This window comes from Furipterus horrens, unplaced genomic scaffold, assembly GCF_987537825.1.
Source record: "Furipterus horrens unplaced genomic scaffold, mFurHor1.1.pri manual_scaffold_9, whole genome shotgun sequence".
Taxonomy (NCBI): Eukaryota; Metazoa; Chordata; class Mammalia; order Chiroptera; family Furipteridae; genus Furipterus; species Furipterus horrens.
Genome location: NW_028327179.1, coordinates 98,927,691 through 98,945,413, shown reverse-complemented (window position 1 = coordinate 98,945,413; position 17,723 = coordinate 98,927,691). Strand labels below are relative to the sequence as shown.

General features: G+C 47.6%; 1 protein-coding gene across 1 annotated transcript in view; it reads right to left on the bottom strand.

Moving 5' to 3' along the window:
* The window catches only part of CNTNAP2 (contactin associated protein 2), a 1,071,500-nt gene that overhangs the window by 171,157 nt on the left and 882,620 nt on the right, over positions 1 to 17,723 (bottom strand). Inside the window, exon 15 of the mRNA XM_090286919.1 lies at positions 13,217 to 13,387. Within this exon, the coding sequence (XP_090143045.1) occupies positions 13,217 to 13,387 (171 nt within the window). The remainder of the gene's footprint in view (positions 1 to 13,216; positions 13,388 to 17,723) is intronic.

Here is a 17,723-nt window from a genome sequence, read left to right as displayed (position 1 = left end):
ACCTGCATCGCTTTTTAAGGTGTCCTGCATCTTTCCCAGACTCCCTGCGGCGTTTGGAAAGGAAGCTCCAGATTTCTGCAGGACCATCCCTCTTCTAACATCATCTGTTGCCCACTTTGGTCAGTCCCTACCAGGCAGGGATGCTGGGTCCTCCTCCTAACCTGCCCTCCCGCACTGACCACAAATCATGCTTTTTTTCATAGATCTGCCCCAAAGCAACCCTCCCTCCTGCAATAGATCCCCTTTCAACAACAGGAAATGGGTTAGAGGGTTGCATTGGCAACTTTGGTTCTCAGTAGTTTTCTGACTTTACATTTTAGGCTTTTAAAAGAAGTTCCCAAGGCTTTATAAACACAGTTTTGAAGTGTCGATTTTTCTTGCAGGTGGCAGGAGAGGCAGCTTCATGCAGAAGCAGCACACACGTCTGCAGCTCCTCAGGCTTGCCGAACTCCTACTGACATTCAAGAGGTCGCCCGCCAATAGATTTTCCAACTTTGGTTATAAAGAGATTTAGCCCCTCTATCTACGAATAAACCTCTGCCTAGTCTCTAAGCAGCTGGACTTTTTTCTCCGGGCGAAGGGAAAACTCAGCTTCTCTGGAGGGGTCCCATTTTGAAATGATGTCGCAAGCAATCAAACTTCTAATTTAAAAACCGCAGTGGGCCAGACTCTCCCAGGACGTGCACCGTTCCCCGCCTCCGGGGCGGGCCCCTCCGAGGGCTGCATTAATTTTATTGAGCTACAGGGATATTAGGCACGGGGCTCAATTGAACCCACCTAATTGTACCAAAGAATTCTGATCCTTTCTGGCACTAGAAAGGGAACCTTAATTTTAACACCGACGGCAGTTCCACACACATTCTGGTGAAATATCTCCTCTCAATGCGGATGGAGTCCAGGGGCCTTCGTCAAGGTGTTTACGAAAGGATGGTCACGATGCAGGCTGGCGGTCCTACCACTCGTACACTGAATGATCTGTTTCTGGTGTAGTCAGTGGGGAAAAGGCATCCCCAGTCTGAAGATTGAATCCATTATGTTCTGGAAGTGCTATGTTTTAGCAGATGCATTTAAAAACGTAGGTTGCTGGAACAGCAAGAGAACAAGAGTTCCCGAGCTAAGTGGAAAAGATTGTTTCATTTTAAAGGTCTCGACAGCCATCAGGGAAACAGAAGTTAGGGGTAAATGAATTTAACCCCAGAAGTCGACTGGGAAACAGCCATACTTTTTCTCTGCAAAAGTAGGTTCACAGTTGTTCATATGCAAAATAATCCAATAATTACTGAATAATACAGAAATAAAGTCAGTGGTTCGCTCACGCACGACTGTAAACCTACTTCTGCCCCACCCTGCGTATTTTCTGAATCTAGGAACTTGATACATCGGTTCTGTCTATTTAGAACAAACTGCGCTAAATGCTGTTTCCAAAGCGATGACATTTGAGAATCTAAAGCTTGTCCTAGAGAAGTCAGCAGTGGAGCCAGAAGCAGAATGTTCCCTCACTTCTACACCTCCTGCTATTGTCATCACCCTGCTCTCAGGAATTAGGGCCCTGCCTGGACCCTAACTTCTCAAAGTGTGGCCTACGTCAGGAAGCGCTAAAGGCGCCCACGTAACGCGCAGCAGCTCCGGGCTCCTCTCCGAGAGGTTCTGATGCAGGAAGCCGGGGAAGGACCCTGGGGGGGAACCCTGGCCCTGGGACCCCACCTAAGGAACACTAGGATTCGCAAGTTTCACTCTGGCAAGAGGGTCCTCAGAATGTTTTACTTCCTAGTCACCAAGAGAAAGATTTTCAAACCATGTCGTAAAGAGCTGAACCTCTTCCAAAGAGAGGTCTGAACGCTGCCCTTGGCTTTGAGAAGGTCCCAGCTCAACCCGTGAACTACGATGTCTGATAGGAGTATCGGTTTGCTTGGGAGCCCTGGGCCGTGTCTACAGTGAGAGTCAGGGTGGGGCCGACCACCCCGGACAGACCAACCGCGTGATGGAGGGTGGAGGTCAGGGGCAGCAGTTCAGGCCACACCTCTGTGATGGGGCCCGATGAAGGCCCAACGCTGAGGCCCTGGGAGCCGCCCGAGAGGGCTCCTCCCCTCCCTCCACTGTCCCACTCAATACTGTGACTGCACAGGGGGCTTGCTGGGAAGGCCGGTCCCTGGGCTTTGCCTGCCTCTTGCCCTCCGCATCGTCTCCTGTCTGATTCTAACCTGACTGACCAGGAGGAAGTGCCGCGGCCTTCGGAGGCTTCTCTGAGTCCTTCTAGGGGGCTATCAACACTGAGGGTGGTTTTGGGGACCCCCTGAATTTGCAATACATGTTGGAAGTGTGTGCAATCTTGTGAGGGCTGTGGTCTTAGTGTGCATTTGGTGTAACTCTACGTGAAACCAGAAACGATCGCTCTGGTCTGGAGGGGTGTGGTTACACCAGCGACGTTAAGATGCAGAGAGTTCAGCCCAACCCCCAAGCCCGCTTCTCCGCCTGGGTAAGGAGACGGGGTCTGTGGGATGCTAACACCCAGTTATAACGCAGCGCACAGCCATCGCGTCTGTAACCGCACCGCACTGCCTTTCACGTTACGCAGGAGATAAAAAACGACCTGGTTTTCCTTTAGCATGGTGTTAGTGGGGGAAACTAGAAGTGTTTTAGATCCAAATGTGCATATTCACACCTCAAACCTCGGTGCTAAATACATCTGAAAATGAACACTGGCACGGAAGAGTTATTTGATGTCTTTTGGAAATTCTTCAAGGATGTGCCCGGAGTGTCAGAATCTGCGTTATGAGTTCATTTTAAAACCTCTGGTATCTTGATAACCTCTTGAGTATGAGAAATATTTCTCTGTATGTGTTTTGGCTGTTAAGCTTTTCATTACGGTTAAAAAATAACTGCACCAACAAAGACATCCACAGGGAAAGGGACGCGAAGGGACTTCCCACTGGCCCCAAAGACCAGAGCGCTGTCTTTAAATCGCCAAAGCCTGTCTAATTTTAGGGCTTGCCATGCTTCCCACCGACTTTGGAGAATCTTGAATATTAATGGGCCGATGTGATTGAAGAGGAAAAAAGACAAAAAGCTTTCCAAAATGTCGTGCGGCTTGAAACAGTTCCTATCTTCAGTGAGAGGCGCGCAGTAGGGATTTAAACTGCCCTCGTGTTTGGAATCAGGGGGGACTTGCGTGCTGGACGGAGCGCACCCCGGTTCAGAGAACAGATGAAGGGCCCCGATGACAGAGCCTTTGTGATAAAAGGAACTGCAGAAGCTGCTTCAGAGGCGGTGAACTGGATGCCTCGTGCTTCTGCAGAGATGGAGAGGAGAGAGGACTAAAGCAGAGATGGACGTCTGAGAAGCTTCGGTCCTGACCGCAGTCAGAGCGCGCGTCACAAGGGGAGAAGCACCCACGGCAGGACCTGGGCTTTGGCGGAGGGCTGGGGCAATCCATGGGGCTGGTGTCAGGTGATGTCAGAGAGGGCGTGGCTTTGGAGAGTTCCAGGAAAATGGATGTGGGACGTGGGGTCCAAAGGAGGTAGCGAAAGCGGATGTGGAAACAGTCTGAACTGGGAAAAAGCTGACAGGCGTTAACATGGACCAAGCTGAAGCTTATAACGAGATGCCATGCCAGTCGTTAATTAAATATGACTTGGAAATGACGCAGCCCCGGCTGGCTAGGCTGATGGGGACGCGGATTGTGGGGAAGAACCAAAGACAAGGTCTCAGGAGGAAAGGACAAGGCTTTGCAGGGAGCATTCCCGCTGGTGAGAGCCGAGAGGGACCAGCAGAAGGAAAACAGCCCTGGCTGGTGTGGCTCCGTGGATTGAGCACCGGACTGTGAACCAAAGGGTCGCCGGTTTGATTCCCAGTCAGGGTTGCAGGCTGGGTCCCCAGCTGGGGGTGTGCAAGACGCAAGCACACCTTGGTGTTTCTCTCCCTCTCTTTCTCCTTTCCTTCCCCTCTCTCTAAGAATAAATAAAAAAAATTTTTTTAAAAAGAAGGGAAACAGGCAGGGTCCTGGTGGTGTGGCTGAGTTCCAGGCTGGCCCATGAGTCCTACCTTGGGGACTGCCTCTCTCTGTCCTGCAGCAAATCATTTCCTATCTAGCACATCCTCTCAATGCTACATTGGTGGGGCTTCAGACAAGACCTTTCTAATTAAAACAAAAGAAAAAAACAAGTTCCCAATGAAGATCCCACATTCTACATGTTATGGGCATAAGATAGAAAAAAACATTTACTCGGTTTTCCATTACAATCCCAGAGGTACGTCAATATGCGCATTTGCGAGTCCGGCACAGAGTGGAGACGGAGTGAAATCCTCCCAGCAGAGATTTTAACTGGGGAGGCAGACAGATGTGAGGGGGGCAGGAGAACCTCCTTCTGCACGCCGTGCGTTCTTAAAGTGAGAAGGACTTCTCCACACGTTCCCCTTTCCTTGGGATCTTTGCAAGAGGTGTGTAACTAATCTAAATGATCTTCTCTGGAGCTACAATTCCTTAACTTCGTTCATCATCTTCTATTTAGTAAGAATGTTAGAAATGATGAATCTTGGGCTGAATCTGAAAAATACACGGGACCTTGGAATCTCAGGGCTGAAGTGTCCCGGGGAAATAGTCAATTGGCATCGTAGAGGAGTTAACAGACCCTGAAGTCAGACATTTCCACCTCCGAAAAAGAGAGGAAATCACTGCACAAGGTCCCTTATGGATATGGGTAATGTTGGATAATAATAGTGACTCATTATAAAGTACTCTTCCTTCCCCCTTATTTCTGATGATAACAGCTGAAAATACTACTTTCCTGATGTTGCATAAATAAATATGTCACCTCTCTAGAGATCGCATACTAAAACACTTTAAACGTTTTATTTATTTTTTTTAGAGCCAGTGTGTACAAAGTTCAAACAACCACGTTTGCGTTTTCACCATTTGCTGAACTAAAGGACATGGTTTCTCCCTCGAACACCTCCTTCGAGAGCAGGTTTGGGTTCCTTGCCCACCTTCGCCTCGGGTCGGCTTGATGCCCCCTCAGCACGCGAGGGAACGGGATGACTTGGGAAAGGTCACCCCTCAGGGGCACGTCCTGCTGGGCACATCCTCCTGGCTTCGCGGGAGCCACGGGTTGTGAGCAGGCCTTCAACAGCAGCAGCGCCCCTGACGCAGGCGGTTAGCTGGGGGCTGGGTGCAGGACGGTCTGCCGATGAGTGACAGGAAGCCCCCACACTGCAGTGAGATCCAGCCTTTACCAGCTAAGCCCCACAACAAGGGATCGTTGGTTAAACGGAACTCTCGGCGAGGAGATGGTGTGTTTCCCAAGCTTTTTAAACCTGGGCTGGCATTTGTTGACATAATAAATAATCTGTCATTTCCAGATGCTGATGTCCAGATGCAGCCGGTGACAGGGAGGAGAACAAGGCCCTGAAGATCTCAGATAAACTTCCTTCCAGTTTACAAACCTTTTTTTGTACATTACATTCTGTAGGTTATACAACAAAAAAATAGCTTTTCTTTTTTGTATTTTATAAACATAAAATTATGATTTTCCAAACTACAATGCTCTCTTGGAGATTCTGATATATTATCCTCTGCCCTCAGTTGGAAAGAAAATCACTGTTGTGTAGTTTTAAAAAAAATCAACATGAAAATGTGCTTCTAAAATACTGTTACATGAAACAGGTTAGAAACAGCATGTACCACATGATTTCATATTGGTAAAAAATTCTATATAAGTGCATGGAAAAACGTTGGTCAAAGCACAGACCAAAAGAGTAGCGTTAAGCATATTAGAATATGGGATGAGAGCTTGAGAGCTGATTATTTTTTTGTTTATTCTTTTTGCTCCTCTGGATTTCTGAAGCATTCAAAGTAGGCAATATTTGTATAATTTTGGGAAAAGTTTCCATCTGATAATTCTCTCTTATTTTTCAAAGGTTGGCAACACTTTAAGCAACGGTGCTCTGTAATTTTAACAAGTGTTTAATCAGAGGGACTAATCAAAATGCAAAAACGGGGATTTCATTTAAAGACAGAGGATGAGAGGGAACTGAAAACTAGACAGAAACCAGACTCCCTCCTCCCTCCCTCCCTTCTTTCTTCCTTCTGTCCTTCCCTCCCTCTCTCCCTTCCTTCCTTCCTGTTTTTAAGAGAAGATAAAACAAGAGAGAGTAGTCAAACTTCATCACAGCATCATTTTGAACAGGATGTGAACCTTTTCCTATTAAAAAATGGCTAAAAACAAGAGCACACTATTTTTCACAGGAAAATCTTCCCAGGCCTGAAGTGCCAACACGTCTGGGGTTTAAATTCATGTCTACAGGCCTTGGGATGCAGGACGAGCGTAATTCAGTGTTATAATTACACTTGACAGACAGGCGCTGTGTTTATGACCCCCCGGTTCTGGCGGCGCCCCCCAGAAAGGCCCTGTAGAATACTAACCACCAACCGCTCTCTGGGAGAAGTCATTGGCATTCTCTTCAGCTCTCATCAGAGGCATCAAATTCAGAGATGCAGAAAACCAAATTTGATCATTTTAACACTATGCACAAAGGCAAGTAAAATGAGTAATTTCCTGAGGGGCCTCACGTCTGGTTAGCTTCCTTCTGTTAGACTCGTAACACAGATAGGTGGGTGGGTCATTGCTTTATCAAAAAAAGTCCTTTAACTGGTCCCTGAGCTTTAGCTAGACTCTTTCAATTCCTCCAGCGCTCCCTGACTTCTCTTCACTCCTTGCCGTGGCCCACGCTGTTCACTCAGGGAAACAACGCTGTTCTCTCATTAATCTGCCTTCAAGGCAGCTCCCGCTGCCTCTGCTGGAAGCCTACCTCGGTGCCCTCAGGTAAGGCCAAAGCCTACTTAAATCGTCACGGTTGGCAGAGCCTGCTAACTTCTCATGAGAAGTTTCTTTTCTCCTCTTCACAGTGACCCAGGAAAGTGGCCATGCACCCGGGCGCTGCGTGTTCTGGTCCCCAGGCATCTGGGTGGAGCCATGTGACTGGTTGTCACCAATGGAATGAGAAGCCTTCCTTTCCCTGCCAGCTGGACTCAGAAACCACTGCTCGGAGAGCAGTTCTCAACCCTCCTAAGGCCGCGACCCTTTAATACAGCTCCTTATGCTGTGGGGACCCCCAACCATAAAGTTATTTTCGTTGCTACTTCATAACTGTAATTTTGCTACTGTTACGAATCGTAATGTAAATATCTGATATGCAGGATGTATTTTCATTGTTACAAATGAAACGTAATTAAAGCATAGTGATCAATCACAAAAACAATATGTAATTATAGATGTGTTTTCTGATGGTCTTACGCGACCCCTGTGAAAGGGTCGTTTGACCCCCAAAGGGGTCGTGACCCACAGGTTGAGAACTGCTGCTCTAGGAGAAGGTGGATCCACCACACAAAGCAGCTTTGGTCTCAAATCACTGTGTGGAAGGGTTTCCTGGACCAGGGCCATAGTCACAGCAGCTTAACTTACTTCTAAACAAGAACATTTCTTATTCCTAAATCTCTCATGACCTTATCTCATTTTTAATTTATTTATATGCTTAAAAAGTTAACTGAAGGATCTTCTCTGTTAGACCACCGGAATTCTGAAGGCATGAAGTATGTTGTAATGGCCTCACTCTGGTTGCAATACCCAGCTCTGTATCCAAACATTGATTGTTAGTAGTCAAAAAAATACATAGGTTGTGATATTATATTTGAATGAATTAGTGGAATTCTGCAATTCATGGAACTATAAAGTTTCAGAGCAAAGAGAAGGGGTTGGGGGCCTCTGGGAGCCTTTAGGTTGGTACCTGCTCTTGTGAATGTCTGACCCTTCTGACTAACCCACCAAACTGCTGCCCCAGAGGAAAGAGAGGCAGCACTATGCTTTGAATATCCTCAAGGCAAACAGAAGTGTCCCTACTGAGAAGTCTGTCAAGGGCAAACTGCATTCAGAAATCTGGGAGGAAATTCTCTGTTCCTCAGCATTTCTATTCTACATTGAATGGACCCCGGAATCCAGAACCCAGACCACAAGGTGAACACATGCAGCTCTATTTTTCAGCCACGCTTGAAAGGCCAGCAGACGGGCCTGGCCTGGTAGCTTAGTTGGTTGGAGGATTGTCCTGGTATGCCAAGGTTGCAGGTTCGATCCCCAGTCAGGGCACATACAAGAGATAACCAATGAGTGCATAAATAAGTGGAACGACAAATCGGTGTTTCTCTCTCTAAAATCAATAAGAATAAAAAAGCAAGCAAACAGCAAAGCTGCTATGGCTAACCATGGAATATGAGCTCCCTTTACAGTGTTCTGTCTGTAGGCAAATGCATTTCAGGTTCTGGATAACCTCCTATAACATAGTTCCTTGGTAAATAGAGAAGTACTTAAATGAGAAAATTAAAAACAAAACAAACCACACGAATATTATAGAGGTAGAAACAAGCCTTCTTTTCCTAAAGTATGTAAGAAGAATATATTTCAGCTAGGACCCAAGTCCTATAATAGATTTCCTATTTCTCCTGGTCTCCTAGAAGTTCCTATCTTCATTACTATTAAAAATTCCCTTGTAACTTGAGAAAAATATGTGGTTAAAAAATTTCCCTGAATGGACTTCTTAAAAAATTTTTTTTTGTAAAGGTTGCTAATTGCCATCCCGTTGGCCAACGTCTTGCCACCTGGTTTCCGTGGAGGTGTTTGTCTGATGCCTGCAAACCTGGCATCGCTGCGCCGCGGCTGTCCTCGGCCCTTTGAGAACATTCCGGTTTTGAGCTGTTGCAAATGATCTTCCCTAGTCACTCGCTCACTGTAGTTAAATGAAGCCCCACTCTCTGATTTATTATACCTCTTCTTCTTTTTCTTTAAAAACCAAGTTTGAATTAATTGGTCCCCAGTGTCATTCTCAGATGAATCCATTCTCTGGCATTAGTAACCTCCTCTGACTAACGATGACACTGATGCTTCCTTCTTGAAGTGCTTGGTGTTATAAAAACACGGAGCCTGCAGAGATGCTGTGAGCCTCCGGAATGACAGGTGTAGGGTCTCTAACCTTATTATAACCCCACGTCCGTATCTCTCCCGTTTCCACGAATCCAGTGTCTGTTACGGAGTAATAACATCACGCCTCCCACCGCTGCCACAGATTGGAACTTTGGATGCGGGCTCCTTGGGTCCCCTCTCCCTGCAGAACACCCGCTGCCTTCCCGCTGGCCACAGGCAGGCTGATGTGGGCGGCTGGTCTTTCTGACACTTGAACATGCCAGCTTTTTTGAAGAGGAAGGCTTTGTGGCCTACTGCACACAATAAATAATGCATGAAACATGAGAATCAGAGAAAATGAGAAAAACAGCAAAAATAGGTTTGAAAACGTAGCATTTCTCTACAGTAATGACGCACAGCATACACGATCTTCAAACACTATGTGAAGATGTTCTTTAAGGAGGGTGCCTGTTATTTTCCAGGCAGTGCACTGATTTGATTGCCTTGTAGAAGTTTTGTTGTTTTTAAGAAAAGGAAAGACTTCTGTCTCATCCGTGTTTTATAAATCAGGGTGCCCTGGCCAGATGGCTCAGTTGGTTGGAGCATCGTCCCGTACACCAGAAGGCTGTGGGTTCAATCCCCAGTCAGGACACGTACCGGAGGCAACCAATCAATGTTTCTCTCTCCCATTGATGTCTCTCTGTCTCTCTTTCTCAAAATCAATAAAAACATATCCTCAGGTGACGACTGAAAAAGTCTTTTGAGTGGGCAGGATTTCAGTAGGGGAGGGTCTTCTAAAGATGCCTCTGGGGTGTGAAGGAAGAAATTCAGAACCACGGCTCTCAGAGAGAGGTGACTTATCTGGCCAGCATAAGAGGAGTTCTCAACTGCATCTAGAAATTTCCAAATCAGCAAACACGGGTGGATCAGTAGCATCGAAGGTAACCGAGGCAATTTTTTATATCAGAGGACAGCCTCCTTATAACTCGAGGGTACCTACGCCATATACTCAAATAACTGTCCCTTCGGTAAGACTGACAAAGAAACCTGGGTAAATTTAATGTGACTTCATTGTTTACCAATGACTTGTACATCTTTTAATACTTAAGAAAATGCACACAGCTAATAGAGTCTATACCTATAACATGCACTTCATCATTAATTTCTATCTCTAAACATTTTTGTCCATAATTGAAGTGGAAAAGTTTAAATCAAAAGCTGGAGAAATTTATTAAAAAATGAAAAAAAAACATCACAATAGTGTTGCTATTCTGGTTTAAATTTTTTTTTTCTTGAGGATGTAATTTTTTCCTTGGGTATTGTAATGACCAAGTTAGAATCGTTCTTTGGCTCCAAAAGCTTTAATACAAACTGTACTCATAGTTAGACTTGCAAAGTAGCAGGAACATTAAAATTCTTCCTAAATCTATGTGGATAAAATAACTTGGTTTGGATAAGTGAAAGGGAAATTCTGGGGGCTAATACCTGATTTGCATGAATAAAAACTCAGTCTCCATAAAAAAGACCAATCATCCTAAGTAACGACCCAGAGTCACCACAGGCTGGCGGAGTAAAATTAGACATTCCTCATGTCTACATGTGTGGAGCTCTTTTAATATAAAAAGTTGTTCCAATTCTGAAATAGGGGCAGGTTAATGGCTGTTGGTTTGCTTCTTCTGATCCATCAGTTTCTACGCATTGCAGCGTGTTCTTTCTGTGTTCTTCTCAAGCATGTGTATTACAGGAGGCTGCATCTCGGGAGATGAGAGTTTTCCTTAATACCCCGTCTTAAGATGAGTAGGTCATTACACTGCTGCCTCCACGTTTTAGGGGAGTGATGCCTGCTAAGTGCCCATATTTTCTGAGTCACCCCAAAGTCGGAAGAAGCTCAAACTTGGTCACCGTGGAGGCTTGTGCTAATGTATCACAAACAGCTTCTGGTTTTGCTTTTCCTCAATGTTTCCCAGTCCAGGAACACTCCCTTCAAAAATGTCCCACTGACTTAATTGCCTTGTAGAAATCTCTTTTAAATTATTAAAGAAAAATAAAAATGCTGCGGTCACTCTCATGAACCACTTCCTTCTCCGGGTCATGGTCATGCACTGGAGGCCAAGACGATGGGTCTGCACCTGTCCTGTCTTGGACCCATCATGAAAAGGTGGGGGCCCTTTGGGGAAGACAAGGATGCGGGGAAGAAGAGAAGGCAGCAGGAGAAGGGGAGACCACCCAGGAGCTGGGCTGACCCCGTGAAAGGAGCCACAGGCGTGAGTCTGCAGGGGCCACGCAGCGCTGGTGAGGACGGGACACGGTGGACGTCAGTCACTCATGGGTCTCCGGGAGTCGGAGCCGGCTTGATGGCATGTGACATCCATGCAGGGAGAAGCGTTGCTCTCCTGAACACAGTCTGCCTTTTTTCCATCCCAGACACGGGTTCCCAAACATGAGGACAGAAAACAAGGACTGGTGAGTTCAAGTAATTTTATAGAAACTCATAAAATTACTCAAATATGGAATTGTCAGTTTTATTTTTGGCTGAGATATGTCTGGAATACAATCCAACTAATGTGTAAGTCAGAAAATAGTTTGATTCAAGTACTTTTAACTTTGGAAAGTAAACCCCCATTTTTAATAATTCTAATCCACAATTTATGAAAAGAGAGGGTGTTTATTTTTTAAAAACATGTTTATTGGTTTTAGAGAGTGAGGAAGACAGGGGAGAGAGTGAGAGAGAAACACTGATATGAGAAATAAACATCATCAATTGGTTGCCTTTTGTACACGCCCCAGCCAGGGCTCAAACCCGCAACCTAGGTATGTGCTCTGACCTGCAATCGAACCTGCAACGTTTTGGTGAATGGGATGATGTTCCGACTAACTGAGCCACCCGGCCAGGGCTCTTTATTTCTTAATCCTAGGGCTAGAATATCCTCAGTGTCCCTTTCAATCAGATCTGACTCAGAGTACATCTGTAACGAGCATCGTTGGGAAGATGATAAATTACCACAACTTCACTGAAATAAATATTTCACGAACTTCTGCGTTCTATCTTCATTAACAACACCCTGAAATTAGCATCCCCTTGTTACAGATTAGGAAATTAGGATTCAAAGAGGTGGAGCCGTTTACCTAAGGATTAGGGTTCACCTTGCAAATGCTTACTCCAAAGTCTGTGCCCTTCCCGCTACATCCCAGTCTACCACCTCACAGGATCTCAGCAGACAGACATTTTTTTCTGAGATTCCTTCCTTTTAAAGATCATAACGCATAATTAAAACCACAGAAAGGGGAAATGTTGCATCAGCTATTTCTGGGCCACGGCTTTGGGACCCCTGGGCCAGACTGAGTGGTGTAAGCACTCACATACAGGACACGGACGAGGGGAAGGAGACCTTCTGACGTGGGGAGCGGGCACCCAGACTTAGTGCAAAAACACGGGGCACTGACTGGTTTCCCTTCCCAGCTGGATCTGTCGTCTTGCTGATTCTGTCTTTTTCTGAACGGCCAGCAGAGTCTGCATTTGCAAATATTCACTGAACGTGGAAGTCTGTGGACCGTGAACCCCCGAAGCTGAGCATATGCTCCTGTGAGCAAAGGGCCCCGTAGGATAAGGATCGCACTCCTCAGATCCGGAGAACCCCTGCCTCTCACAGGGGGTACCCCCCTGAACCGCGCGACCTGACCTTGCGAGGGGCTCTGGGACCCACGGAAGCCAAGCCGAGCGGAGCCAGGGAGCACCTGCTCCTGCTCGGACTGTGAGCGTCTGCACCCTTGGCCGACTAGACCCTGAGTGGAAGCCTTCCGAGGGCGTGCGGGTGCGGGGCTTCTCCTGCAGAGCCGCGAAGGCGAAGCTCCCTCACGCCACCCAATACCACCGTCCACGCCAGACGTCAGGCTTCATCATTCCTGGTGCCTTTGTGGTACCCGCCCCCCAGTTCTTAGGCCTTTTTCCCGATCGCTTTCCACGATCCTCTTATCTACTCCTAACTCTGTTTCCATGGAAAATAAACCCAGCAAGATTTAAATATCCATTCTCCTCCCACATTCTTAGGGCAGTTTATTTTCTGCCCCTTCCTGGAAGATCATGCCTGGGAATCTCCCTGTGTCCCTGCGCCCCGTGAGCAGCCCGAGGTCAGGGACCTGGGTCCTTCTCAACACTGCGTGTCTGCCTTTTAACCCCGTTCCTGGGGACCAGGGACCCCCGAGGCTGAGCCCCAGTGATGTGGCCCCGCGGGGCCAGGGCCAGCCCGAGTCCGCCAGGCGCTCGTACTCACACTTGAGCTCCAGTTTGATGAAGTCCGTGTTGCCCAGGTTCTCCAGGAAGACGCCGCGCGGGACCAGCGTTTTGAAGTAGAAGGAGATGTCCGCGCTGGTCTCCCCTTGGAAGGGGGAGAAGTGCAGGTAGGACGACGGGCTGGGGAAAGAGGCCGCGTTCCAGTAGCTCCCTGTGGGAAGGAAAGACACACACCGGGTCATTGTCGCCCGGCCCACGGCAGCCGCCTGAACGGGAGCCAGGGCTTGGGTTTTGACACTGAAGTCCCCACGGGCAACGTCCTTATTTCCTCTCACCCCTGAACAGCGAGATGCCCTGAAGCCCCACCAAAGACATGTGTGTGTGTGTGTATAAAACATTTTATTGGGGATGGAGAGCAGGGCTCCTGCCCAGAGCAGTTCTGAAGGGACTATGGGGGGGCAGGTGCCCACAGGGGAGAAAATGGGGAGCAGCCCCTGGGGTCACTGTGTGGTGGCGGGGGGCTGTCTGGAACCTGTGAATGTGTGCTGGCAGCTTTGCTGAGGGAAGGAAGCCCCTGGGCTGAACTTAGAGGGTTAGAATGGGAACGAGGTTTTGGGGGTTCTGCCCTTGCCTATCATCCGCTTTTGCCTTGGAATAACCTACCAGCGGTGCTCAGAAATGGGGTGCAGGAGGAACACAAGCGGGGGAGCACTTTCCCCTCCCTGGGAACCCCAGGTGACAGGCTGCCCTGGGGAGGGGTGCTGAGCTAAGCCCTCCTATCGGCTCTCAGTCAGCCTCTACCCGAGCTGGAGGAGGAGACGCGATGGGCCCACGCCCTCATCCCACTCACTGCCTGGCAGCAGCCAGTGTCCCCCGCAGAAAGACAGCCACAGGACAAAGGAAGGACACCCCACTGGGTGGCTCACGTTCTATTAGGACCGGGGCCCGAGAACTCAGTATGAACCAAGAGCTCACTCTCACTCACGCTCAACTTCATCACCAGGGGAGAAACTTCTTCTGTTTGTTTTTTTTTTTTTTTAAATCCTCACCCGAGGATATATATTCATTGATTCCAGAGAGAGAGGAAGGGAGATAGAAAGAAATGGAGAGAGAGAGAGAGAGAGAGAGAGAGAGAGAGAGAGAGAGAGAGAGAGAGAGGCACATCCATTGATCGGTTGCCTCCCAAACATGCCTTGACATGAGACTGAATCATGTGCCCTGCAACACAATCATGTGCCCTGCCGGGGAGTCGAACCCATGACCTTTCCGTGTATAGGATGACACTCCAACCAACTGAGCCACACCAGCCAGGGCAGACAGTCCTTTTGAAGATACACATTTCTGAACACATTTATTATCACAGCTAAAGACTGAAATACATGAGTGTGCTTTAAAACATTTACTAAAGCCTTTAACTTTCATAGTCAACCTATGTTATAGTTACCAGATTAGGCCCAAGATGGAGTTGGTCATGCTAAGCCCCATGTCAGCAAACTAAACCTTAACTGGCTTTCTCCCAGGAAAGGAAGGGTTTGGTCAACCAATGAGCAGTTGTCTGCTCAGCACCAGTTACTCGACCTGCTCCAAGCCTTCCCTTTGGTTATTTTAAGGGAAGTAACCTTCCTCTAGCCAATTGGCAAATGTCCCGTATTCCTGCTTACCTGGGGCTATAAAATCTCTGCCTAATACAGCTTCTCAGAATTCCTTTCTATCTGCTGAATAAAAAGCCACCTAGCTCAGCAAATTGGGGAAAATCTTTTAACACCTAAAATATGTTTGCTTTTAAACTGAATTTTACTATATCTTTTCTTCCAAGAACACAAGGTATTAACTGAATTCAGTCTATAAGATTTTATATACTAGATTTTCCCCCTCTTTTATGCAAATTATGCAAAGATACAATATTCAGTTCAACTACTATCCTGAATGAAATTAACGTTGTATTGGCCCTGCTATGCCTAAGCTGTAATTTTAAATTAAATTTAGAATATTGCTACATTATGAGATATTAAAATAACCACTAATTTAATTAATGCTGTTTGTTGTTGCTCTTAGAGACAATTATTGTAGAATACAGTGATATCCAAGTAAGTGAAGAGCAACCTGTTCCCAGTGAGTCAGTGCAAACTATCTTTGCAAACGTCTTCATTAAGGTAAAATCAGCGTGTGGCGGAGTCGAGGGTTTAAGTTGTCCCCAAAGTCTTCATGCAGGTCTCAGCCATGTATGTTTAAAAATGGCAACAACATAGGTTTCAGTAGGAGAGAAGTACACTAGTTTTGCTCCTGGGAAGAAGAATGTTATTTGACATTGGTTAGAATAACAACTGAAAAGAAAGCATCTTAATTTAACTCTTTAAGTTGCTATTCTCTGGGCTCTGAGTCCTCTTTCTGGCTCAAGATCTGGCTTAATACATGGTCAGAGAACATCAGGCCTGCCTTGACCAGCTGGCCGACAATGAAGGTCTCTTGAAATAAAACCAAAGCTAGTGGGTGCCACCCTGTCACCAGTCAGAGTTCTGCGGGGGGAGTGAAGCCGTGTCCCTGGGCCAGCAGGGTTCCGCTCACCCTAACTGGGGGAGAACCTTTAACAACCCAGCAGCCTGCCTGCCAGGGTCACCGGCCTAGCCATGCTTCAGCACGAAGCAGGGCAGTTCCGTCTCTTTAGGCCGCATCCCCAGGGCACGAATGTAATTAACATGTCCGCGTTCCCATCCGATCTGGCGCGTTCTCCTCTTCTGAGGCGGTGCTGTATCAACACCAGGGACGTGGCCTAAAGTGATTCTAGACAAATATGTCAGCATGTGGTTGCAGTCCAGCGCTGGTTCCTCAGACAGAAACATCTCTAGAGAGCAGGAGGACTTTTGATCAGTTTTTCTAGTTTGACCAAATCTCCCCACAGACGCCCATCCCTCTGTTCTAACTGTAAGCTCGATGAGCGACTCCGAGCTCATTTGGTGTCTTGAATGGCCCTATGGCAGGGAAATTGTGCCTCGTACAATGGCGGTCCCTGGCCGTCCTTCTGGAAATGTCTGGATTGTCACACACTCTCTTTGGAGCTGTCCCTTGGGGGCTGGCTGTCCCAGATGTCTGAGTGAATTCACTAAGTTCTTGACCACAATGGTAAAGACTCTCCTCGGAGCTGACTGGGGCGTCAGAGTTGAGATGTCTACCCAGGAGGAGCCGAGGGAGAAATCCTATTCACGTTTACTTAAAAAAACCCATCCTTTAACATATCTATTTTGGTTATACTTTATGATAGATACTTCATAGCGTTAGAGTGATACATGGATAGGACTGGTCAGAAGTGTGCTTACTGGGATGTGGGCTTCAAGGTGTCGGTGAGCAGGGGACCTGCCCTGATGAACTGCTGTGAGGCCTGTTCTCAGGGATCTGGGCCCAGTCCCTGAGATCCTGGATTGTAACAGAGAACACGCGTGCCTTTTCCAGCGCTCCCTGTGCTACTTCCCGATGCCAGGACCTTAAAGCATCATTATTGTTTGTTTAGAATGCTCCCAACGGACTGTAAGCTCCCTGAAAGCTGGGAGCAAACCCTTTCTTCTTCGTAACCTTTGACCGCAGAGCAAAGTAAGTACTCAATAAATTATCGACTCAGTGGGTAAGCAAATAGCTGCCTCTCCCAATTATATTTGATTCCATTCCGTATGCCAAGTTCTCATGAGACCAAACCCACTTCAGAGTAACCTGAGCTGCGAAGACAGTAAATAAATGTAAATAGAAGCTAACGCTGCGTTAGCACCTACTGGTAACCGGACGCGGCATCCACGAGCCCACCGTCGCTCTCCTGGCCCGTGACCTCACTTCTAGGAAGCCCCCAGCGCTCACTGAACGGTGCCATGCACGGACCAGGCTGACGGCCTCCTAACCTTCGGGCTATTGAAACAGCTGCGATTTGTACTGCTCACCAAGGCCACTGCTGCTGAGGGTGGTGATGCAGGTGGGAAATGAGATGCTTCCATCTGGCAAGGACTCTCGTGACAGCAGGAGGCAGGGATGGCCAGCATGGACAGGCGGACGGGGCCACGTTTGGAAATTGAGAGGGAAAGGGTGAAGCGGAGCTGACATGAATGTCCGAGCCTGGAGGGGCCAGTCAACAATCAGGACACAGAGGAAGGTAGGCTCTGCCCGCCGCAGGTTAGCGAGGTACGTGGCTGCTGCTGCGGTCTGGTCCCGGGGGGCTTGCTGGCCTCTCCGATTCGGCAATTTCCTGAACTCAGCCACTGCACCGAGAAGCTTCTGTGGCTACTGCTCCAGGTGGCCGGCGCTTCCTGCCGTAAATACCAGCCGGAGGGGGTGAATGACTGTCAATTTTCAGTGGCCTGATGATGAGAAACTTGAGTCTTCTTTGAGCGGTGCGAGGCTTCTCTTGTTTCCTAGGGCCGGGTACTCTTCACAGCAATGAACGTGATGGCTTCACGGGCATGCCAATTTGAGTCTATTTGCTGAGGTGTCCTTACCTGGGGGGCAGGGGGAAAGCTACTCCCTTCAGGAAGCTACTCCCTGCATTTGGTACTTTCTGGAAAGGTGGA